The sequence below is a fragment of the Anolis sagrei genome, chromosome 1, assembly GCF_037176765.1.
Source record: "Anolis sagrei isolate rAnoSag1 chromosome 1, rAnoSag1.mat, whole genome shotgun sequence".
In the NCBI taxonomy this organism is placed as follows: Eukaryota; Metazoa; Chordata; class Lepidosauria; order Squamata; family Dactyloidae; genus Anolis; species Anolis sagrei.
Genome location: NC_090021.1, coordinates 170,129,973 through 170,155,380, shown reverse-complemented (window position 1 = coordinate 170,155,380; position 25,408 = coordinate 170,129,973). Strand labels below are relative to the sequence as shown.

The 25,408-nt window shown below is 40.0% G+C and overlaps 1 protein-coding gene across 11 annotated transcripts in view; it reads right to left on the bottom strand.

Annotated features, from left to right (window-relative positions):
* Window positions 1–25,408, bottom strand: part of UNC80 (unc-80 homolog, NALCN channel complex subunit) — a 180,294-nt gene that overhangs the window by 107,082 nt on the left and 47,804 nt on the right. For 5 of the 11 annotated variants that reach the window (XM_067470300.1, XM_067470309.1, XM_067470302.1 and 2 more), the window contains exons 12-22: window positions 23,419–23,687; window positions 20,606–21,019; window positions 17,884–18,015; window positions 16,464–16,611; window positions 16,168–16,316; window positions 13,161–13,330; window positions 12,104–12,202; window positions 10,199–10,413; window positions 9,881–9,987; window positions 7,804–7,960; window positions 3,802–3,974 (exon numbers count right to left, since the gene is read on the bottom strand). In XM_067470300.1, the coding sequence (XP_067326401.1) occupies window positions 3,802–3,974; window positions 7,804–7,960; window positions 9,881–9,987; window positions 10,199–10,413; window positions 12,104–12,202; window positions 13,161–13,330; window positions 16,168–16,316; window positions 16,464–16,611; window positions 17,884–18,015; window positions 20,606–21,019; window positions 23,419–23,687 (2,033 nt within the window). The remainder of the gene's footprint in view (window positions 1–3,801; window positions 3,975–7,803; window positions 7,961–9,880; window positions 9,988–10,198; window positions 10,414–12,103; window positions 12,203–13,160; window positions 13,331–16,167; window positions 16,317–16,463; window positions 16,612–17,883; window positions 18,016–20,605; window positions 21,020–23,418; window positions 23,688–25,408) is intronic. The other 6 variants (XM_067470312.1, XM_067470318.1, XM_067470320.1 and 3 more) reach the window with 3 other exon arrangements.

The following is a 25,408-nucleotide window of genomic DNA, read 5'->3' as shown; positions in this document are numbered from 1 at the left end:
GCTTCTTTCCTGGAAACATGCCACAGGCTACCAGCCAGTCATGGGCTGGACTTGGTTAGTGGACCATCGCGTTGAGGAACACTGTTCTAAATACTAACTTAAAGAATCCAAGCCCAGAAAATATGCTTGTACACTTCCGTTTCAAGGAATAGATAGAGTGGGCTCTCCATATCCATGGATTCTGTATAATGGATTCAATCATCCACAGTTTGAAAAGGCAATTTTTATAAGGGATCCCATTTTACTACAACATTGCATTTAATGAGACAGAGAGATTGCATTTAATGGGATTTAAGCGTTCATGGATTTTGGAATCCATGGGGGTCTTGGAATCAAAACTCACTGGGTAACAAGGCTTGTGCAATCTGGATAAACCATGATCCGTTTCAGTGTCCTGGATTTCGGTGGGGGCCTCGATCTATTTTTCGGCAACCTCCTGAATACCGGAGGACAGAAATCCATTTTTGATCTGGAAAGCCGAATGATTCATTTTCTATCCGGCCCACTGATGGCAACTTTCATTAAGATATGGATTAAAAGCATCAAAGATAATATAGCACTCTTTCTGCAATTATTTCCATTTTATCTGTAGAGGAGACTGGGTTTAATGTTTAATGTTTCGTTAAAGCTGTTTCTACTCTAGAGGAGACAAGTGCTACAGGTGCTGCAAATGTGCCCACACTCTCTCCCTGCAGTACGCAGCTTTCCAAAGCATTTTAAGGAGGCTTCCCACTTCCCGGGGAAGGAAGAGCAATCAACCTGGAGCTATTCTACCTGGGCTTCCTTTAAAAAGCCTCTCTTTTATCTTGATTTGACCTGGAGTGGTGCCTTTCCCCCCCTTGCACTTTTCCTTCTAGCACAGTGGTTCTCAACCTTCCTAATGCCGTGACCCCTTAATACAGTTCCTTATGTTGTAGTGATCCCTAACCATAAAATTATTTTAGTTACTATTTCACAACTGTAATTTTATCTCTGTTATAAACTGTAATTTAAATATCTGATATGCAGGATGTATTTTCATTCACTGGAACAAATTTGACACAAACACCAGATACGCCCAAATTTTAATACTGATAGGGTTGGGGGGATTAATATTGTTATTTGGGAGTTGTAGTTGCTGGGATTTATAGTTCACCTACAATCAAAGAGCATTCTGAACTCCATCAACGATAAAACTGAACCAAACTTGGCACAAAGAGTTCCCATGACTAACAGAAAATACTGGAAAGGTTTGGTTAGCATTGACTTTGAGTTTTGGAGCTGTGGTTCATCTACATCCAGAGAGCACTGTGGACTCATACAATGATGAATCTGGACCAAACTTGACACAAATACTCAATATGCCCAAATGTGAACACTGGTGGAGTTTGGGGAAAATAGACATTGACATTTGGGAGTTGTGGTTGCTGGAATTTATGGTTCACCTACAACCAAAGAGCATTCTGAACGCCACCAACGATAGAATTGGGCCAAACTTCCCACACAGAATCCTCATGACCAACAGAAAATACTGTGTTTTCTGATGGTCTTTGGTGACCCCTCTGACACCCCCTCATGACCCCCCAGGGGTCCCAACCCCCAGGTTGAGAAACACTGTTCTACCGGCTGCCCCCCTCTCACATTCCACTTGTAACCGAGCACAGCTGGTTTTCAACACCCACCGTTCAGTTGTGTCTGGAAAAAACATAGAGGCTGAGCCCTTGCCATTATGGCCAACCGAACAAGTCGGACTAGCTGGATTAGCCGAAGGGAACCTGCCAAAACAAATCTGTGCACAAGCCTACTGTATATATTTCCATATCCAATGTATTCCTTTGAAAATTACAAATCCCATAACACCTTTGTTTATGCTTGCATTTTCTGTATACAGGGCAAGAGAATCTAAAAGAATAAGGCATGTATCTGATATTTAGGTATATTGTTATTTCAGGAAGAGTGAAAGGATTTTGGGGTATCAGGGTAGATAAAAATTAATCTCCAGAGTAGATAGAAATGTGGTGCCCCGGACATGCATCATTTTTGTGTATGCCATATAAATGAAAATCAGAAACTATGTGTTAAAAGAAGTAAATCAGCCGTATAATATTCAAGACATTTTCTTGGAAAAGGGCTCTGTACTTTACATAAGCATATACCTGCATCAGCAAAATCAACAGCTTTCATGACCAGAATCACTGGAGTGTGGAGTGGTTTCTGGACTGTATGGCCATTTGGCCGTATTGATAGATCACAGTTTATATCAGTAAATCTTGGCCGCGGGTACAAAAGGCAATCGGGATCGACAGTGCACACAAACAATTCTACCGATTTTTCAGGACTTCTTAATGTAACGGTCTTTCTTACAGAAAATAAGAGGTGTTTCTTTGAAATTGAGGTATTGTGTTAAAAATAAACATCAGCAGAGAAGTGTTGAGATCATTCCTCTCTTTTAAAAAAGGATTCTAGAGATATGTGTGTGTGTTTCTCTTTAAATGATTTAATGAATTTTAAAGTACTGAAATTGTATGATTAGAAAAAATATTGTCGAAGGCTTTCATGGCTGGAATCACTAGGTTGTTGTAGGTTTTTCCGGGCTATATGGCCATGTTCTAGAGGCATTCTCTCCTGACTTTTCGCTTGCATCTATGACAAGCATCCTCAGAGGTAGTGAGGTCTCAGACCTCACAATCTCTGAAGATGCTTGCCATAGATGCAGATGAAACATCAGGAGAGAATGCCTCTAGAATATGGACATATAGCCTGAAAAAAACCTACAACTCCTCAGAAAAAATTATTGTTCAAAAAAGTAAGCTTTCAAGCCTAAATTCAAATTCTACATTGATTCAGTCACTGCATGAAGCGATTTTCACAAATGTTGGCTTACCATTCAGTTGTTGAGTGTGACCATTTTTAATTATTGCAACGTGTTGGAAGAGGTATGTAAACATACTTACTATTACAATGGGAGACTAAAGAAGAACAAGAGGCATAAAGGGGATAGTTTGAGCATCTTTATACATTCTCAAGGGCAGTTAAAATAGCTTCTGGCTAATAAAATGAATTTTAAAAAGATTTCAAAAGTGTCCATATGGAGTTGAACTGGCATAGGATTGCTGGTGAATTGTAAACATATGTGCAGATGTAGAAATAACCATAAATATATGCCATGCAACACAAAAAGAGTTAATATACAAAAATATTGCTTTGAACAGCAATCACATTACAAAATCAACAGCAGGCAAGGAGTATTTCAGTGGTGCATGAGATGAGAGGAAAACACAAAATATAAAGCAGCTGAAGCAACAGCACAGATTGGATCAAAATCTATGCTAGGCTTGGATCTTCTAGGCCTTGGATCTACAAATCACCATCCTATAAATAAATCATAAACTAGAAAACTTTGAAGGCTCCTTTGCCTCCAGTGAATAACCAGAGACTCATAGCTATGGTTTGCTTTAATCATTCATAACAGCATCTCAACTTCCCCAAGGAATTATAGAAGTCAGAGACATATACACCAGTCTTACATTTATAAGACATTTACAAAGGCTTAATAAAAAGCTGTGACATATGGAGCCTTAAAGAAATCTGAATAATAAAAGAGCTGTTTTCATTAGATGCAGCATAAGTCTAGTAAATCAAACATTCTCTCCATATATTTACAGACCAGAGAAGAAAAAGCCTTGCTTGTTAACAATTGTGCTTAGCCATTCCATCACATTTTATCTCCTGCATCCTTACGTTAGTCAGGCTACACTAAGCATTACATTTTTTTTAGATTATTTAATTGTTAGTTGGAAAACGTGTTCAGGAGTGACTTACAAGGTCAAGGGCAGCTGCCAAGATAGAGGCATCAGGGATTGTTCCCGGTTCGCAGCAGTTTAAGAGAAATTGAAAACGTTTCATGCCTTGCCGTATCGCACCCAGGTTCACAACGTTCTTGGATTTGCTTCCCTCTTGGTTGGGAGCCATCTGATCATCGTAAGTTTGGCAACCTTAAATGAGAATACAAAAGGGGGTTGTGGGAGAGAGAGGGGAGAAAGAGACCTCCAACAAAAGATTAAACATATAATGGGCTCACAGAAAATCATGATACACATGATTTTCCTACTTCGTCTATATATCACAGCTAAACCTAATTTAAGAGAAGAGAGGTGCCTATGGAGTATCCATGACTAAAGCAATATCAGTGTGAACCATCTGATGTATTGTTTCTGCTCAGGCTGGATCTACACTGCCACATAATCCAGTTGCTGAATCCAGATTATCTGCTTTGAACTGGATTCTATGAGTCCACACTGCCATATAATACAGTTCAAAGCAGATAATCTGGATTCAGAAACTGGTAGTGTAGATGGGGCCTTGGTTCACAATGGGGAAAACAGACAAGAGAATAAATGTATATCGACTTGCTACAGGAAAGCAAGTGTTCTCAGGTTCCGCACTCTTGCTGTTTGAGTTATAGACCTGAGAGGTTTCGAGCGTTCGTTACTTCACTATTTGAGATGGTTGCATCTTTAGAGAATTAGTCGGAAGAAAATATGATTGAAAGAAAGACAACATCGTTCCTGCAAACTAACAATGATTTTCAAAATGTGGAGGATAGTTTCAATGCCCAGAGCCAGACCTCTAAAGTTAGTCATGACTAAGTCCCATTGAATCCAATAAATTACAAGTAAGCTAGAGGTCAAGATGACTAATCTGAGATGGTCATCATTTGGTGGATATAAAGATAAATGCCAGTTGTGTGGGTGACTGGCACACTGTAATGGGAATGTTTATGCAGAACAAAAGGCTATATTTTCAGGGGGCACAATCATCTATAGTGAAGAATGGAAGTATTTTTGTCTATGTGCTATATGTAACAGTGTTAGAAACATTTGTTTGCTTGATCAAAGAAGCAATCATTCTTCATTTAAAGTGTGGCCCCTTCCACACAGCTGAATAAAATCCCACATTTTCTGCTTTGAATTGGAATATATGGCAGTGTGGACTCAGATAACCCAGTTCAAAGCAGATCTTGTGGGATTTTCTGCCTTGATATTCTGGGTTATAGGGCTGTGTGGAAGGGCCCTGGATTACTTGTCAATGGTGTTATATATGAGGGGCTGGAGACATAAGACTGCTCGTCATTGAACCTGAAGCCCTCCAGATATCTGGACTGAAACTACCATTATCTCAATGGCCCAAATGGAAATTGTTCTCGGATCCACACAGGGTATTCCAGGTTATAATGAAATGCATGTTTACAGGTTGATGAGTATTCATGAACCTATTAACATGCATTGAATTAGGTTCATGAATATTCATGAACCTATAAACATGCATTGAATTAAGTCCTGAGCTGCCCCCTTTAAAGCCCTGGTGTGATAACATGATATGTGAAACTGTGGTTAAGTGAAATGGTGTATGGATACGGGGTCATACTATAGTTTGCAGCACCATCTCTAAAAGGGTTGTATGGATAGTAGAGTGATTGCAAACTTAATGTAGGCTATGGGTTAAATCCTTGTCTTGCTGAACTGCTGATCTAGAGGTCTGCAGTTCGAATCCATGGGACATGGGCTGTTAGCCCTAGCTTCTGTCAACCCATCAGTTTGAAAACATGCAAATGTGAGTAGATAAATAGGTACTGCTTTAGCGGGGAAAAGACACTCCAAGCAGTCTTGCCAGCCACACAAGCAGGAGGTAACAACACAGGCTCTTCAGCTTGAAAATGGAGAAGAACACCTTCCCCAGAGCCAGAGCTGAGCACCACCTCCAGAAGCCGGAAATGAAAAAGGAAAAGCTTTTGCCTTGTCTGTGTTTGTGTGTCTCATTGTATGTGACTGTAAGGCATTGAATGTTTGCCTATGTCTGCTGTAAATACTGTAATCTGCTCTGAGTCCCCTGGGGGAAAACGGCAGAATATAAATAAGGTGTGTTGTTGTTGTTGTTGTTGTTGTTGTTGTTGTTATCATAGGTTTCTTGACTGTTGCATGGCATGCACATCTAATTAATTAAAAACCTGTATACATCCACGAAGGCATAGAACTTTGTGAGGCATTGAATTTTGCTGTGAATATGTTGAAAACGGGGATGAGTCGCCCGAGAGGGTGAGAAAGTAAATAAAGTAAATGAAGTAAATAAATAAATATCTTATTGGCTGTTACAATTAGGAAATAACCTACCACATCATGCATTTTTTCAATGATATTTTAGTAATTTCTTCAAACTATTGCAAGTTTACAGACATTTTTGTTTTTTGACATCTAAGATGGCCTATACAGTAAGTAAGCTATGGATTCCATCAAAGGATGGCCAATCTTAAAATGGCATCTGGAACACAAATCACCTCTCTCTATCCATCTGTCGGTCTATCTATTTACATACCTACTTACCCCAGCATCCACATGTTCAGTAACATTGAATGATCAAAAAACAAAACACAGTGCAGAACAATAATATAACCACCACATTACTTCATTGACAAATGAAATGGTGGCTCTTCATTAAACCTGTCCTCCCACTTTACTGGCTGCATTCTTGAGTGCTATGCTGATTTATATGAACTATGGTGCAGTAGAGGAAAGAAAGGCCAAAAGGTTATATAAGGTATACTCCCAGATAGTCAAGAGTACATAGAAAAATAATAGAACTATCTAACCAGTGCTCATCACACCATGCCCTATGTTCATGCATGCATCTTACAAAGGAAGCTGAATCATAGACCTACATGCAGCCACAAGGCACATAAACAATACTAATTTCTGTACAATTAATTTAAAAATACCTTAACATGGGAGGAACTTCCCAATTAGCTGTTTATAAGTACATTGGGAATTGTACAAAATGGTGGGGTGATGGTGATGGTGGTCAAATACTGACTTGGCACATTGAAATCAGAGAGATTGCAACTGTTAAAACACCTTCTGAAAGCTATATTTGGTGCATTACCCCTCCATGTATAGAAATGTACTGGATGATGAAGCAATGGGTAATGCAGTGACGTTACTTCCATCTTCGACAATGTAGTATGCAATGTCAGATCATATACAGAACCATGAAAAAAAATAGAAAGGATATAAAATTCATTGAGATGGGATGCTGCGTTCCTTTTTCTGTACGAAAATAGGAGAATGTCAAGATGCAAGGTTGTTTCCTTGGAAACAGGGAGCTTACATCTGCAACTGGGTGCTTCTGAAGTTCTTGAAAGAATATTATAGTATGTATATATTATATAATATATATACATTCCAGATGCTTCTGTATTAAAAATGAAAAAGTCTCAGATAATAGAATAGTATTAATTTTGTTGAGAATGCAGGACAACATCTCTAAGAAATGGCATGAAAATACACGACAAGCAAACACAGAAGAAAAGAGATAATTAAAATACATTTTGTGCAGGGTTTTCCATTTCATCAGTGCTGAACTTTACAGAAAATGGTAGATGATCAAGAAATGGGGAATAAGAATTGGTGGTCATATCCACAGAGTGAAATTAAAACTTAACATAATGCATTTGAAACCAGAGATCTTCGTTCAAATCATTTTCATTTTTTCCCCAAGTGGTCAATTTTAGGAAATCCAAATGTATATTTAAATTTAATTTATTAGTCCATATTTGCTTTTCCTTCTTGGCTTTAAATCTGCTGAAATCAAAGTGACAAAAGGGGAAAGGGGGAAAGAAATTACTTCAAGTGAACAGAGTGTGTGAAAAAAAGAACTGAAGAGATAAAGGCTAAATTAAAGAAAGAGGGTAAACAAAATAGAGAAATAAATATAACCGGTGGAGAAGGGGAAAATTCAAAGGACTGAAGAAACAGAACCCTGATTTCTAACCATCTTTTTCTTCTATGTGATGAAGCTTGGATGGATGTCTTCGACAGGTGCGCCATTTACCAAGACGCTTGAAGAAATTCTCCTCTTCATCGCGCCCATTCTCCAGGCCACTTCCTGGGCCCCCTTCTGACAGCTTCACTGCACTAGTGAACTTCACCTAAATCAAAGAGATTTTGTTACTCATCCCTGAAGACATCCATTTTTACAAATAATTCTAAACATTCAAAAATTCTATGAAAGAGAAATTGCATTGGGGGTCTGCTGTTTAACTTTGTTTGCATCTCAGCTTAGAAGAAAGTCTTCTTCACGATGATTCTTAGGATAAATTTGCCATCAAGGAGATAGAGACTAGGGTCCTTATCACATTATGAAATGTTTCATTTCTGAGACTGTTCGAGAATGATTGTTGGAGATCAGCCTGTGATTGTGTTTCAGAATCAGGGTGCTTTGAATGTGGGGAGTGATGTCAATGAGTGGCAAGATGAGTTTCAAGATGGCAATGGTTTGGCCAGTGATATTGATGCAGAGAATGACCAGGAGATACCTGTTCAAAGTGTAGTTTCCCATGAGAATGTCCCTAAGGGGTGTGGGCATGATTATGTGCTTTCTGAATTGTTACCAGAGAGTTCCCATGATAGGGAACATGAAAACAGTTCGGCACCTGGCCCAGCTGCAGAAATGAAGGAGCAAATAGATAGATGGGAGGAGATCAGTCAAAACAGGAAAGCCGAACAGTGGCTTCGGTGGTCTTCCAGGCTCCGAGAGAAAAAGATAAGAAATTCTCAGCTAAAGCGAAACTAATTTCTGAGTGCTAGAGACATAGCTAACGAGGAGATAAAAGTCCCAAGTACAGGATATGTAGTCAGATGAAGCATCGTTCGGAATCAAGTCAAGATCTCGTCCTTGTTCACGGAAACTTTGCTTGGAAAATTCACTTTTTAAGTCCCTTGGTTTCATGGTTTTGATCTATTCTTTTATATTCATGGTTGGATTTCTGTTTTCTGATTTCTTGCATTTTATTTGGGAAGTTTTACTGGACTTTTACCCTTTTACTTTGCTCCTGCTTATCTTCTTACCTAATTGGATTTACCTATTTCTTTAAAGTGTTTTTTTTTTTGCTTTATTGTTTTTTTAATTATCTTCAATAAAAGGATTGTTTTCCATCCAACAGTGTGGTGTTTAAAGTCAGAGGGCTTTTCCTGTCCTGGAGTGCAAGAGTGATTTTGAACAGGTCCCATCACATGATGTTTGCCCCATCCCATCAGTATTCTGTCAGAATCCTTCTGCAAAGCATCACAGAAATGGATTATGTGAAGACAGAATTCTAATCATGTTTTTTGAAATACTACGGATTCTTCTGTTGCTGAAGCGCTGTTTTTGTGTGTGAGAGGAAAATTTGTATGCACTTTTTAAAAGGCCATAGAGTAATGTAGGGGTTGTTTTGAATGGATTGGGAGGAGCCAGCCTTCTGTGGTGTGATGAATCAAAGCACAGTATTTTCAAATAATAAGAATCATAAGAATCTGATATGATGAGTATGCATCCCATCTCAATATAGTATGTGCCCAGTCCTTTAAAAATATGACGTGCATTCTGATATAAACAGATTATATCCTTATGTGATAAGGTCCTAACAATGTACAAAAAAGCTAACTAGGGGTAACTGACAGTGACCCTATGCAGCTTTTTTTAAGTATTTTCACTAGGTAGATCCAGACTGTTTCATGAAGATAGCTTAATTTTCTTAGGCTTCTCCCCACCCCCTTTCTTTTTAAGACCTCTAATGAACTGTTCAAGACAGCAGTGAAATGAAACAAAGCCCAAATAGCTACATCTAAGAGATTTATTACTTCTCATGGAACAATTTCAATTGTAACACATCTCACACCACTTAGGCCATCAGCAGTAAGGCTATGTTTTTTCCTGCATTTTCATACTGTCTTTTGTTCAAGCATTTTAGACCCCTGGAAATCTAGCTGAACTAGATGTTTTTATTGTTACAGGAGTGAAACGTGAATATATTTAAGACCCATACATATGTTCTCATCTCTTGGCTGATCTGAAATAATGTATTTACCTTGGAACTCTGCCTGATAAAAGAGAGACGGTCTACAGAGCTGATATCAAGGAGATCTTCTACACCATCTGCCAGACCAGAAAGGGATGAGCGTTTCAGCCAATTCCCTGTATAGAGAACGAAAAGGAAAAAGAGATACACAAACTCAACATCCTGTGATTTACACTTTTACATGTAAAAGGGAAAACAGAATCTAAAGGTATGGTAATGAACACAGGGGAAGACTATTATACATTTATTGATTTGCATTTAAATATATTATTATATCAAAGAAATGGAGGTGGAAAAGTTATTTGATAATATAAAAAAGCAACATACTTTTACCTAGAGGAAGTTTAAGCTTTTTTCGGAGAGAGATCCGCCTGGAACGGGAACGGGAGCGCCTCTCGGTTGTTGTCCCGGAGTGTGCTGTTGTGCATTCTGAGGTATCTGGTTCCGACTGGCTGCTGGTATCACTTGCTGCACTCTGTGATTTGAACATCTTCCGCCAGAAATCTTTGCGGCCTAGGCCTGCCCCTTGCATTTGTTCATCACTGTGGTACAGATTGTATAGTTGCTTACTTGAACATATCCAGGAATGAAGAAACCACAGCACTGCTTTACTTTTCCAACTTTTCCTGCTTTTGGGCAATTAGGGAATCACATAATCAGCTGATGTTGTTGTTTGTTTGTTTTGGTTCACATTTGATTGGCCAATTTCAAATGTGAACCATGTGGGACAACATTGTTCCATTGTAGTAAAAGTAAAAATATTTAGCATTATGGATATTCAAAAATATTAACTATGTCATCGCAAAAAACCATACAGCAAACTCTATAAAGCAGGCTAATATATTTCATTTATATTGCAGGTGGAGTTTTCTATAGAGATTAAGCTAGTACTTTCTATTGTTATTTTGTCTGTTAAGTTTAATTAGATTGTGTTATACTGTCAAATCTTGATGTAATTGTCTATATGATTTCTTTCTGCAAATTGAATGTTTGCCTTACATGTTGGAAACCACTCTGAGTCCCTTTGGGCTGTATACAAATAAAGTTTTATATTGTTGTTGTTGTTGTTGTTGTTCTTCTTCTTCTTCTTCTTCTTCTTCTTCTTCTTCTTCTTCTTCTTCTTCTTATTATTATTGCTTATTCTGCTTAGAATAATACATGGCATGTGGCAAGAGAATAATAATAATAATAAACCTTTATTTATACCCCGCTACCATCTCCCGCAGGACTCAGTGCGGCTTACAAGAGGCCGAGCCCAAATACATCAAAGACAAAAACACAACAGCAACAATACAACAGTAAATAACTCATAGCAAAGCAAAACAATAACAAAAATATCACAACGCATTTAAAAACCCGTGGCAGGGCCAGATGTAATGGTTAAAAGAGCAGACCACAGGTTTATAGGGCCCACTTTGATTTACCTATATTCCCAAAGTCCATCAATCAAGTCAGGTACAAAATAGTGGGAGTGAGGACAATCCCTACCATAATTATTACCCAAGATCAGGGGTCCTCAAAGTGTGTTCTGAGGAACCCTAGGGGCCCCATGAAGCATACTGAGGGGGTCCATGGTTCCCTCCTTCCCCTTCCCTCCAAGCTTTCTCTACGCTTTCCTGCTTCTCCCCTCTCTTCCTCACCTCAAAAGCCTTTCCCCTTCACCTTCTTTGCTTCCAAAACACTATTTCCCTCCCACCACTCAAGGAGTGCATTGATTGTGCTTTTCCTGCATGGCAGAAAGGCATTGAACTGGATGCCCCCTGGGATTTCTATTATTATTATTATTATTATTATTATTATTATTATTATTATTACAAAGGCTGGGTGGCCATCTGTTGGGGGTGCTTTGATCGTGCTTTTCCTGCATGATATAAGATATAAACATTTATTGGGGCTTCACAAGAAACTTTTGCTTCAAAAAGGGTTCAGTGGTTGAAAACGTTTGAGAACCCTTGCTCTAGATAATCTCCACGTGATACCCTATATACTCATGTCAAAAATCAGGCTAAGAGCCAAAAACCGTTGACTTATACATGAGTATAAATGGTACCAGAAACAAACTCACCATCAGAACATCAGTAAGATATGAAGCATCAGCACGGTCTACGCTAATTTAGGTAAGATTCATGGAATATATTCATGAGTTATATCCATGAAGGTCACGTCCAGACTGATCACCAGGTTTCCTGGAAAGTTTGGATAGATGTCAGAAATTTTGCAATGTTTACTTACTGCTCAGGAGTCTGTAATGGACGGCTTGAGAGATAACTACGGCATTCATCAGGAGCAGAAGGCTGTCCTTTATCAATAACAACACTACCCACTTCGGATCTACATAAATAAAACAACCAGTTAGAGGAATAGGTTTGGCATTTTTCAGTTTCTATACTTTCTTGGATACTCAATTTCATTATTTTTATCACAAAGAGAAAACAAGCACGAGAGAGAGATCAATGTTCACATTCTAGCAATCTACCTATGACAAATTTATCACAACAAAGAAAAAGAGGGGATACTTAAAAAAAATTGAATAACCAGTTTACAAGAATCACAAAAATATATGCTCAGAAGTAAATTCCCTTAACTGAAATGAGATTTCAAGTATACACAGGATTATTTCTGAAACATGATAAGGATCAGGATATAATTTTCAAATTAGAAATAATGGATAAATACAACTGCACCATGGGACTGTGGTGCAGCTGGCTAGGAGTCAGCCGCATTAAGATCACTACTGACCAAAAGGTCATGAGTTTGAAGCCAGCTGGTGGCCAGAATACCCTCATGAAAAAGCTGGAACGTTAAATACCCCTGTGTGTCTGCCTATATATGTTGCATACCTATGGCATTGAATGTTTGCCATTGTAATCTGCCCTGAGTCCCCTGCAGGGTGAGAAAGGCGGAATATAAATACTGTAAATAAAAATAAATAAATAAATAAAATATATACAGATCTGGAATGTGCACAGACCCACACTTAAAACACTCCACATTTAGGTGTGATGATAGTACAGTTGATATAATCCCACTGATCCCAGTCAAAGAAGCACAGAAGATGCTGAAGCATTCCTAGTGTCAACAGGATGAAGATAGATATAAAGGCTGAACACGGTCTCAAGTGATTTTTTTTTTGCTCAAAAATGTTCATGGGCCACTTGCTGAGAAGATGAATCTCTTGCTTCCAATGAGATAATCTCTATGAAAACCACACAAGAGACAGTGATTCCCAAACCTTCAACCTATGAGAAATCATTCCCCGTATTTAGCTTTTCTCACTTCAGATACAAACCTTTTGCTGCCAGGTGGTTTGGGTTCATGCTCAGTAGTTTCTTCTGCTTTTCTCCCTGGTGCCAATTTCTCAGCACTGTCCAAAAGGGCACTAAGAGCGACTCGTCTAAAGACATTCCCATGAGCCTCCTTGATAAATTGCACAAGTTGTCGGATGTCACAGTACAGTCCCTAAAGAATGTAGAATTTTGTGAAAGAAGAAATGAAAGCAAGATAATTTGAGATATGAATATATTGTTGTTGTTGCTGCTGCTTAATAACAAAGGCAAATAAAGTCAATTGGCCAGGACTTTTTTTTATTAGGAAGGATGTTAAGGACATCCTTGCTCCTTCAACTGCCCTTGTTCTCCTTGATCTCAGCTTCACAGAAGTTGGGAGGAGGAAGAGTGGATATTTTCGGAACAATATGTGCTGTAAGCTATTCTTCCTACAATGCAAAGTATTTGGGGATATTGGTTTGGCTTCAAATTAAGACTCAATTGGCTTTCGAAAACATAATTTCCTCATGGGCCTGTTTCCTGATATTGAGGGTGCTACACTGAGAAGAGCCAGGATGACCCACAGCTTGGAAGAATTACAATGGTTAGGATTCTGGCCCTAGTATTTCACCAAAATTAATGTCACCATCTGTCTATTTATGTGGTTGTGCCATTGTAAACTAAACCACCACACATTCTGAATTGAAATTGCTTGAAATTCCAGGCATCACCAAGGTATCATTTGATATTGAATATGGATGTTAATCGGTGGGGCAGACAAGCATCACAATCCTTTTACTCAAAAGATCCGGCATCCCTTCACAGCCAGTGGTATAATTGGGCCTTTTAATCAACAAATTCTGCCCGGCCTGAAGCCAATGCGAAATAGGATTGCCAAGGTTTATATACTTCAGAAGCAGAGAAAGGAAATCGAAGCATGCAGGAATGAGTCATCTTCCACCATAACAGCTATGAGAATTGTACAAGCAACTAATTTGCTCCCCTGCTGTATATTCTCTTTCCAGTTTAAACTTTCAAGCTAAAATAAAATTATCTTTCAAAACAATAATACACATTTTCCCTATGCCACTGGACAACTGTTAACATATGACCACACATTCGCAAGGACATCTGACTGATGTTTAGGTGGTATACATCTAAAGTGTTACTACACTGATATTAAGATTACTGTCATTGCCAGAACACAGAGGCTGTCTACACCAGAAAACAAATTGATAACTATCTCAAACCTGCTGCTGTGGTATCACATATCATATGACTATTTTGAAAGTGAATGTTAATTTTAAGACTTTAAAAGACTTCAATGCATTTCTGAAAAAAAAACTCATTTCTTGCTTTACAGGATTTTTTTATTGTGTCCATCTGGATTGGGATGGTGTCATGATGGCATCTTTGGGGCTACCATACCTCATGAGGTCTGATTTGACCATGATGGTCCACACCTTAGTTACCTCTAGACTGGATTACTGCAATGCACTCTATGTGGGGCTTCCCTTGAAGACAACCCGGAAACTCCAATTAGTCCAATGTTCGGCAGCCAGACTACAAACTAGAGCGAATTACAGGGAGCGGTCAAGCTCCCTGTTTAAGGAGCTCCATTGGTTGCCATTCATTTTCCGGTCCCAATTCAAGGTGCAGGTTATCCCCTATAAAGCCCTAAATGGTTTGAGACCCACCTACCTTCGTGACCGCATCTCCTACCACAAACCTGCACGTTCCCTTCGATCCTTGGGGAAGGACCTCCTTTCACCCCTTCCTCTATCACAGGCATGGCTTGTGGGAATGAGGGAGAGAGCCTTCTCTGATTGCCCCCCCCCCCCGGCTATGGAACTCGCTATCTGGTGAGATTAGGCAAGCCCCCACCCTAGCAGCCTTCAAGAAAGATCTAAAAACTTGGCTTTTCCGATGTGCCTTTGAAAGTGACCTGTTGTTTCACCTACACTGTTTTCCTCATATTGCACTTTCCTCCACCTTATTGAAAGTCTAATTCCACTGTTCAGTCCCCTACGAGCTCCTCCCCACAAATATACCTTTTTCATTGCTATCTCATCCAAAGTTTTATCATTTTATGTCATGCATTTTGCCCGCCCACTGTGTCTGATTTTCCATTATGTTATTTTGTACTGTTTATTATACTTGACTGGTTTATTTATTTTATTGTGATGTTATTTTGCTGTTTATATTTTATGTTGCTGTACTGTCACTCTGAGTCCCCTTTGGGGAGATGGTGGCGGGGTATAAATAAAGATTATTATTGTTGTTATTGCTACTACCACTACTGCTACTACTACTACTGAAACACCACCACTGCCTTCTCTTTGAAGTATTCATGGCTGGGCTCATTTAGTGCTGATCTCATTCATAGCTGGGATAAGTCAGGGAGCAGATGGCAATCCCAAAGAGAAGGAGAAAAAAGCAGCCCCAGTCTGAATGTGGGCAGGGGAAATGTGTGACCATCAATACAATGTCAGTGTAGTGTGAGTAGATGTGGCACAAGGGGAAAGGGATATCCAGCACAGCTCCGGAGCAGACAACCACTCAGACTCTCACAAAAAGAGAGTCAATTTAATCAAGAAATGAGTAGTTGTCAGAATTTATCTCAGATTGCTTTGAATGAGATTTTCCAAGAGGCTCAATCACTCATACAACAAGGAAAGGACTCTTTCAGGTCAATTCAATGATTGGATAGGAATTAAGATATGTTGAGATAATTTTGCTCTTGGAAGATATTTTGAACTGTGAAGTAGATTGCTGAAGGCATATGCCCACAAAGTTTTCCACTAAGGAAAGTTGCAGAGGTCATCAACTAAGAATTTGAAAACTGTATCAATATGGTGCATTATGTTCTTCAAGCAACACATAACATGTTTATTTGCTTTACAAATGCGTAACTATTAACACATGTAATGCTATCTTATGTTAAAACTGTAAGACACAATAGCATGAGTCATGCCAGTATTACAAGAGATACATAACACTGAAGTTAATAAATGTAAAGGTTGTCCGTACCAGATTCTCAGGACTATGGAGCTCATGTGTAGTAGAGGCACAGCGGGTGATCAGGGATTTGAACATTGCACTGACAATAATACCTTCCACACTTTGGGCTGTGGACTTGTTATCCATTGTGGTGAAATTATTTCCAAACCCAGCTTTGTCTGAAAAAGAGTAAATTGTCTTGTCAGCCTTGTTTGGGAATTACTGTAAATAATGATGCTGGTTTCAGCCCAAATTTCTCTTGCTTGGCTGTGAGGCCTTTTCTCAAAGTAAAAGGTGGGACACTTATAATGATAGGGTAAACTTACTGTCTGTAACGGGCTCCATGCAGAATCCTAGTAAGGCATGTAAGAAATCAACCACATTGTTGAGTGAGTCCTTATTTACATAGTCTCTCATGGTTTGTCGGAACTGCATTCTATCCAGCTTGTATAACTTCGTGAGACAGTTCTGAGCCTATGGAGAGATTTTAAGAGCATGAGATGAACCCACTGTCAAACTGCTGACCTGTCACTTTTTCAGAAGTTATTGTCTGGGGTATCCCAACACAACATGATATGCCACTGTGATGGAGTTCAAAAGGAGATGAAACCATAGATTTGTAAGCCATCCTGAGACCTTGAGATAGAATGAGATATAAAAGCCCTAAATAAATAAAAAAGTAAATAATAGATATTGAGAAAGGAAAAGGGGGCAAAGTGTGGCCTGTGTGCTCCATGTGCTCTATGAGGAGTGGTTTGAAGAGCTGGGCATGTTTAGCCTGCAGAAGAGAAGACTGAGAGGAGACATGACAGCCACATATAAATATGTGAGGGGAAGTCATAAGCATTTTTTTCTGCTGCCCTGGAGACTAGGATGCGGAACAATGGCTTCAAAGTACAGGAAAGAAAGGAGATTCCACCTGAACAGGCACGTAGCCAGGATTTTGATTCAAGAGGGGCTGAGTTTGATTCGGGGGGGGGGGGGGGGTGGGCTGAGTCTGAGTGAAAGAGGGTCTACCCTAGCAAACCTTTTGTAAAATTACCCCAATACCACCATGCATATGGGATATATTGAGCATGGTGATCAGATAATGATATGAATAAACATAACAATTTAAATAATGTACCAGTAAGGCCTTCTTGCGGACCAACCTGAAGCTCCTCAAGCCCCCCCCCCCCCCCCCGGCTACATGCCTGCAACTGAACATTAGGAAGAACTTCCTAATTGTGAGAGCTGTTCAGCAGCAGAACTCTCTGCCTCAGAGTATGGTAGAGGCTCCTTCTTTGGAAGCTTTGAAGCAGAGGCTGGATGGCCATCTGTTGGGGGGTGCTTTGAATGCAGTTTTCCTGCTTCTTGGCAGGGAGCCCACAAGGTCTCTTCCAACTCTATGATTCTATGATTCTATGTGGTCCTTGGGACCCAAAGTGTGATCCCAGAAATCCACACACACCATTATTTTGCAAATTTGTGTTAATTGTTAAGCACTTTTTGCCCACTTCCAGCTGTGAGATAGCTCCCAAGGTAGTTGTAAATGTAGTAGTTTTGTTCTTCCATCACCACTACAAAAAAAAAAAAAAAAAGCTAAACATGGCCCCAAACACAAAAAAGCTGAAAATTGGAAGATATGTGATATTTTTCCAGTGCATCCTCCCTCTGGACTAGATGAGTGATGTGAGCTCTCAACATTGAGGGGCTCGAGAAAATCAAGATTTTCAAAGTGATTTGAGCATCAGTGATCTGCCATACCTGATGTCTCAGCCGATCTCCAGAGAGTCCTCGGTGACCTTCTCCACAGCCATAGGCACAGCCCAATGACTTCACAATTTTTATCAGCATTGTCAGAGCCAGCCTGTGAGTGCTTACAGGGGTACTTTCCTCCTTCAAGCCCCACATTTTATGAAAGAGAAGAAGTATAGGCAGAAAAACATATCTGAGATAATATATAAAATCATTGTGTGCTGCCATACCTATGATAGCATTTTGTGTATAACATACTCAAATGTAAGTTGCACTGTGATTATGGATTTATTTATATGCTATCCAGTTCATAGTAGCATAAGAAGAGTTGTATATCTGGGACCACAGCATAGGCAGTTGTTGCCAAAGTAAAATATTCATTTATTTTAAAGTGGCCTTTACTCATTGTGCAATGCAATTGCATGATGGATTGTCATCCATGTGTCTTGGCCATTTATCCACATTTTGGGTTATGTGGGTATGCAGTATAGGGGTTGCATAGGACCTCAGTCCAAAGGTATTTTCTTCATGCACAAGCAAACTGGATTTTATGAAACCAATTAGGAAGCAGAAGAGGAGCACAGGCAACTGCACAATTTCCACTGCCCTGAATGCGGGGACAACCATATATCAAACTTCCCATTTTCTATTTAGTAATTGCTTACTGTTCGCATGAGAAAGCTTACTCTTCAAGAACAATCCTAGACTTCACACAGAGCTGTCAGTCTATTTGAGCCCAAGGTTTAGTGCTGCCAAGGTGAGGCTTCCCTTGTCACCCATTATTTATTTATTTATTTATTTATTTATTTATATTTATATCCCGCCCTTCTCCCCCTCCCCCTCCCCCGAAAGGGGACTCAGGGCAGCTTAACAAAAGCATCATATGATGCTAGTATCATAAAAACAACCACGGTACAATCAAAATATTAAAAATTAAAACAACAATTAAAACAATTAATTAAGACACATCCATTAAAATAGAAATTAAAAAACCAGTCCAGGTCAATTCATTGCCATAAGTTGTGTGATCTTCTTCCACTTGCTGTTCACTGCTCAAACACTTGGTCCCATAACCAGGTCTTGATTTTCCTTCTAAAAGACAAGTGGGAGGTGGCCAATCTGATATCTCTAGGTGGGGGGCCACTGCTGAGAAGGCCCTGTCTCTTGTCCCCATCAACCATGTTTGCGATAGTGGTGGGATCGAGAGCAGGGCTTCTCCTGAAGATCTTAAACTTCATGATGGAACTCCTCAGTCCCTCCTTCAGCTATACCTATCTAATATTATCATTAGCAGCAGGTAAGCAAGTCCCAGGTGAAGCATGGGGAGTGATCATGAGTTCCAGCACTGTTTGAAGAAGCCTATGCTTTCTTTCCTTTGACTGCCTGCCTGTTGCAAAGGACCTTTCAATATACACTGTATATTGTGTTGCTCCTATTATGTTTTAAGCATTTTCAGATAGTTGTAAATTAAAGTTTTATAACATGGTTTATCCATATATAACAATGTTGTGAACTCTATTGTTTTCCAGTATGTTGTAACATATTTTACATCCTATATTGAAAAAAAGGCTCGTAGGTAGGCAAGTAGTGGGAAATGGAAGCAGGAGATGTGTCAACCCTGGCAGGGATACATGGGCTCTGGAAACAAGGTGTGTGTGCGAGGGGTGGGGGGAAGAAGGGGGTGTAGCTCATGCCAAATTGTCTATCGTATATGCAAAATCCCTCAGATACAATCGCCAATGTGATCTCACTTTCAAGAGTGGTGGTGGGAAAGCAGCAGGTAATAGCTGAGACCTCAGCCTGAGATTGTGTGGATTCACTATCAGACAGAAAATGCAGTACTATTGGGGGGGGGGGGGAGGCTGAGTTTGATTGGGGTGGGGGGAGGCTAAGGATCTACCCTAGCAAACTTTTTGTATTGTTATCCCAAAATCCCCATGCATATGGGATATATTGGGCATGGTGACAGGTCATGATATGAATAAACATAATAGTTTAAATAATGTACCAGTAAGGCCTTCTCGTGGACCACCCTGAAAAATTTGGACCCCCCGCTACATGCCTGCAGGAAATAGTAGCAAATAAAAAAACAAGGCCTTCTGGATATTCTCATACTCATGGACTTACCCAATGCTTAGTGGCAACATCAGGAGATGCAATTTGAGCCTTCTAAGTTTGGGCTACATTGACCAAATATAAATTATTTTCATGTGTTTGAGTTCAAAAGTACAAAAGTGTAATAGTTTTTCTAATCTCACACAGAAATCATTGATGCATATTTGAGAAGTCTCAGTCACCTGACAGCCTTGCTTGAGAGAGAATTAAAGCACAAAATGCTGGTGAGACCCTGAACTGAGGATGCAGCTACACTATAGAATTAATACAATTTGACACTTTAAATGACATGGCTCAATACTATGAGATTATGAGAGTTGTAGTTTTCTCCTTGGCAAAGAAGGCTTTCAGCCTTTTCTGCCAAAGAATGCTGTTGCCTCACCAAAAAATTCAAATGGTATCAGAATGCATTAATTCTAGTGTAGAATGTCACATCATTAATCCTGGATCATCATTCTACACATGGCATCTAAATACACGGATGGGGATAGACAAATCACATCACAGAAGATTTAGTAATCTGAATGTTGTTCAGGATATAAAGATAATTTGTGATGCACACATATAAAAGCACAGTAGCATAGCTTATAGTTAATATATAGGAAGCTTTATATACCTTGTCTTCCTTTTTGTCATTCTTTTCATAAGGCCGTCCTCCACCTTCTCCTCCTCCTCCTCCTCCATCTCCACCGCCTCCATCTCCTCCTGCACCACCACTACCTCCTCCACCACTGCTGCCACCGCCGCTGCCACCGCCTCCTCCTTCACCACTGTTGTCTCCAGTTCCACTGACTGTGGCAGCCCCAAATGCAGATGCTGAACTACTCAAAGCCCCCTTGAGTTGGAAGGAGGTCTCACTTTGCCTCTTTTCAGTGGACTCATTCTCTTTGTTTTCGCTTTTCCTTCTTGCCTTCTCCACACAGGGCACCACCCCAAGCTGAAGCAAGCATTCCACAATATTGAGAGCCACGTCACAGATGCGGGAGCTGATGTCATGGTTCAGTACCAAGTAAACAGCCTTGAGAACCACCTGGACAGAGGAGTGAGGAGATAAAAGAGAAAGCTGATGGCTTTCTTGCTCATTTACTGCCTATGAAATCCAACTTTGCAGGGGGGGGGGAGGGGGTTAACCTAGGTAGTCCCCTGACATTAGGTCCAGTCATGTCTGACTCTGGGGTGTGGTGCTCATCTCCATTTCTAAGCCGAAGAGCCAGCGTTGTCCATAGACACCTCCAAGGTCATGTGGCCGGCATGACTGCATGGTGCGCCGTTACCTTCCCGCCGGAGCGGTACCTATTGATCTACTCACATTTGCATGATTTCGAACTGCTAGGTTGGCAGAAGCTAGGGCTGACAGCGGAAGCTCATGCCGCTCCCCGGAATCGAACCTGCGACCTTTCGATCAACAAGCTCAGCAGCTCAGTGCTTTAACCCACTGCGCCACCGGGGGCTCCTGGGGTTAACCTACAGTTGTGTAAAAATGTATTGCACTCTTTGAATCTGTACCTCAGCTATGTTTCTTTCAGCCGTATTGTTTTCATATTGCTTTCAATTGTGTTGTTATTTGTTTTATCTGATGTTTTAATTGGTTAAAGTGTTTTACATATGTGTTTTAATTGTAATCTTGGGCTTGTCCCTTATAAGCCGCCCCAAGTTCCCTAGGGGAGATGTTTGGCGGGGTATAAAAATAAAGTTATTATTATTATTATTATTATTATTATTATTATTATTATTATTAAGGCATTTTTGGTATGGGCACCTGGTTGCAAAGTTTTTGTATCTTACATCATAGTGACATGGTGTGTGTGGCAGGCTATGAAGTGAATTGTGAAAATGCGTGATTTATACAATATCAAGGCTCTGACCCTTAAGTCAAGGCTTGTTCATCTCAGTTAGTGAAAGAATTACCTTTCATATCAACTTGTCATAAAAAAATATATTGACACGAACAAATATGATCACAAGTTCAGATAGCCTTATGGTTTGACAGTAATCCATTTCTATCTTAGCTTTCTTTCGTGTCAGGAGTGACTTGAGAAATTGCAAGTCGCTTCTTATTTGTGAGAATTGGCCATCTGCAAGGACGTTGCCCAGGGGATGCCTGGATGTTTTGATGTTTTACCATCCTTGTGGGAGGCTTCTCTCATTTCCTTGCATGGGGAGCTGGAGCTGACAGAGGGAGCTCATCCGTGCTCTCTCCGGATTCGAACCTGTGACCTTCAGGTTCGAATCTTCAGGTTCGAATCTTCAGTCCTGCCAGCATAAGGGTTTAACTCATTGCACCACTGGGGGCTCCTTCTCTTTTAGCTACTCTGAGATTTTGAATTACCTCTCATATACTTTTCATACTGCAGAAATAAAGAATGTCAAACTTCTGCAATGGGCCAGGGCAATTGTGGAAAACTAGGAGTTGCATCAGGAGACCTTGGAAGGCACATCTGCTCTCAAAAACATTTCACTATGTAATGTCATCATCCTAAATTACTGAGTGCACAATGCTCTCGAGTTAACATTTTCAAGCAATTCAGAACAAAAAAATATTTTTGATCTGGAGTCGGGGGCAGGGGGCCTCCAAAAATTGTGTTAATGCTCTCCACATTATCGAGAATATATTTGGAGACAAAGGGGGGGAGGGAAAGAAAATTGTATTTTATTTGGGGAGAAAAATTGACCTGGAGAGCTGTGTATTACCCATAGACTGAAGATTTTTAACCTCTGCTCTAAAATAAGTTTTTCCAGCTGATGGCAATGTGGGCATAAAACAGCCATACATTCTGTTATCTCTTACAAGGCAGGCAATTGTTGCCTCTTACACAACATTATCTTTTAAGCTCATTTAGCAAAAGTGTCCATTTGTCATTGGAAGCCTCCCAGTGAGAACCAGCTGCTTATTTTGGCATCTCCTTCAAATCTAATGAAGGACAATCTTCATACACAAAGGCAGGGACAACAAAGACACTTTTCCTAATGGCAATTATTTCAGATGCAAGTCATTGTGTTTGAATGCAATTAACTGTGATGTGAATGTTATGCCTTGCATTTCAAAGAAAACTTAGAAAGGGGAGGAAAGATTTGACTGACTACCGTTTTGAAAAACCCGATCCACTCTAAAGGCAGAGAATGGGCAACAGAAACTTTAGAAACTATAAACACAGTTGTGGTCTATGAAATAAAACATGCAACTTCTAAGTAGGGAAAGGAGTGGTCTCCCTTTCATTTTCACCTTTGTAAAGAAAAATGAAAATATATCTGGGAAATTCTATATTGTGTTGTTTTTTTCACTGATAATGTCATTGTGCCTATTCACACACTGTATTTAACTTTGAACAGATTTTAAGGCAAAAGGCTGGGAGATAAGAAGAGCAATTATTTCTCTTGTCTGAATGGCTATCAGTACAGAAATGGACACATCTTTACACTGCTATTTACCGAAAGATCTAGCATGCCATTCTTGTGGACGAAATTGCTGGTTCCGTCTATGTGGTCAGTATCCTCCAAGCAGCTGTAATTGATGCAGGAATCTGTCAGACTCCGAGGGAGATTGGCACACGCCAAGGGCTCATGAGGCATTTCTGGTATGGGCACCTGGTTGCAAAGTTTGCGCATGTGCTCACTGAAGAAGTCTGCATACCCCACATTAAAAGAGGCCAGTGTGGTGTTAAAAGTTGCCACCGTGATGGTGGAGATCTGAGAACGCACTGCAAAAAAAAAAAAATACAGATCATATTAGCCTTTAATAGGGACTTATTTTATTATGTTAAATACTTCAACTGTACAATTCATGGGTTCAGCACTTATGGATTCAAACAATTGTAGCTTGAAAATATTCAAGGAAAATTTCCCGAAAGCAATTGTTGATTTTTTGCCACATGTTGAACACTGCATCGATATGTAGGCATGGGCCCCTTCCACATAGCTGAATAATATCCCACATTTTCTGATTTGAACTGGAATATATGGCAGTGTGAACTCTGATAACCCAGTTCAAGGCAAATATTCTGAGATTTTCTGCCTTGAGACTCTGGGTTATATGGTTGTGTGGAAGGGCCCACACTGTCTCTACCATCATTTAGAGATTATCTGCTCTCATCTGGCACTCATTTGAGTTGTATATACATAAGGGATACAATTTTACCACACCCTTGTATATAATGGGACTTGAGCATCCACAAATGTTGATATTCATGAGAGGTCCTGAAACCAAACCCCAGTGGATATTGAGGGCCTACTCCACTTGCCTCACCTTCAACAGACCTCTGAAGATGCTGGCAACAGATACAGGTAAAATGTCAGGACAGAATGCCGCTGGAATATGGCCATACTGCCTGAAAAACTCACAACAACCCGAAGAGAGGAAATCTACTGCTGCCCTCTTTAAAAACTTTCCAGGATCTGGCAGAGTTCTTAGGAATCCAATGTGATTATAATACATGGGGTATTTCAGATATGAGCATAAATTCCACATTTGTTGGGGGGAGGGTACAAACTCCTGCTCTGTTTGGGAAAGCATTCTTAAAATTTTCCATCCTATACAGGAAGAATGAAATCTTTGAATGAAATCTTACTGTTGTAGCCTGGTCAGATTCTGAGTGCTCTGAAGATGAGGAAGGGGATGCTAGAATAGATTCAGAGGACCCAGAGGAAGATAGAAGTGGCCTAGAGACAGTTGTTTTGGAATCTCCTGACAGTTCCCACAAAACTGGGGAAAGCATTTTCTCATGAGTATCTGCCAGAAGTGCAGGCTGAGAAAAATGTGGGAGATGAATGTTTGTCTAGGTCAAGGCACTTGGAATTGCAAAGACAGGGCATGCAACAAAGACAGATGCAATGTTCCCAGAAAATTAGATATAAGGAGCAGAAAAGTAGGTGTGTGAGAAATGATGTTATGGGAGGGATAGAGGCCTTTTAAAGTGGTTCCTGTTGGTACAATCCTTTATGAGAGCAACATTGTTTTCAGGTGAACAGCTCTCTATTTTTTGGCCCTATGTTTCTGAAATTCCTGCATTCAAGTTTTTAAGTTTGTTCTTGCTTTTAGTTCATGTGTGGCATAGGTTGCCTGCCATGGATTCATGCTATCTTGTTTGTGGCTATAATTGTGGATTGATTCTGGAGACTGTATTTGAAAGGATTTTAGACTCTTGCAAATAACCTTTTGAACTTTGATTCTCTTTCTGAATTTGCTTATTTTTATATGCTCTTTGTGGTGATCCTTACCTCATAGGCCGCAGTAGGAGCCTAAGATGTCAGTAAGCCGGCCTCCATTTTGTGAAGGTAATCCTAGGAGGCAGACATCTTGGGAGTGTTAGAACAGCAGAGGGGTGGAGCTGGAGCTAACTCTGGATTGGCTAAGGCAGGCTGGGAGGAGTTTTAGCCCTGGGAGAAAAAAGGCTATCAGATTGTCACAAAGGGAGAAGGAATT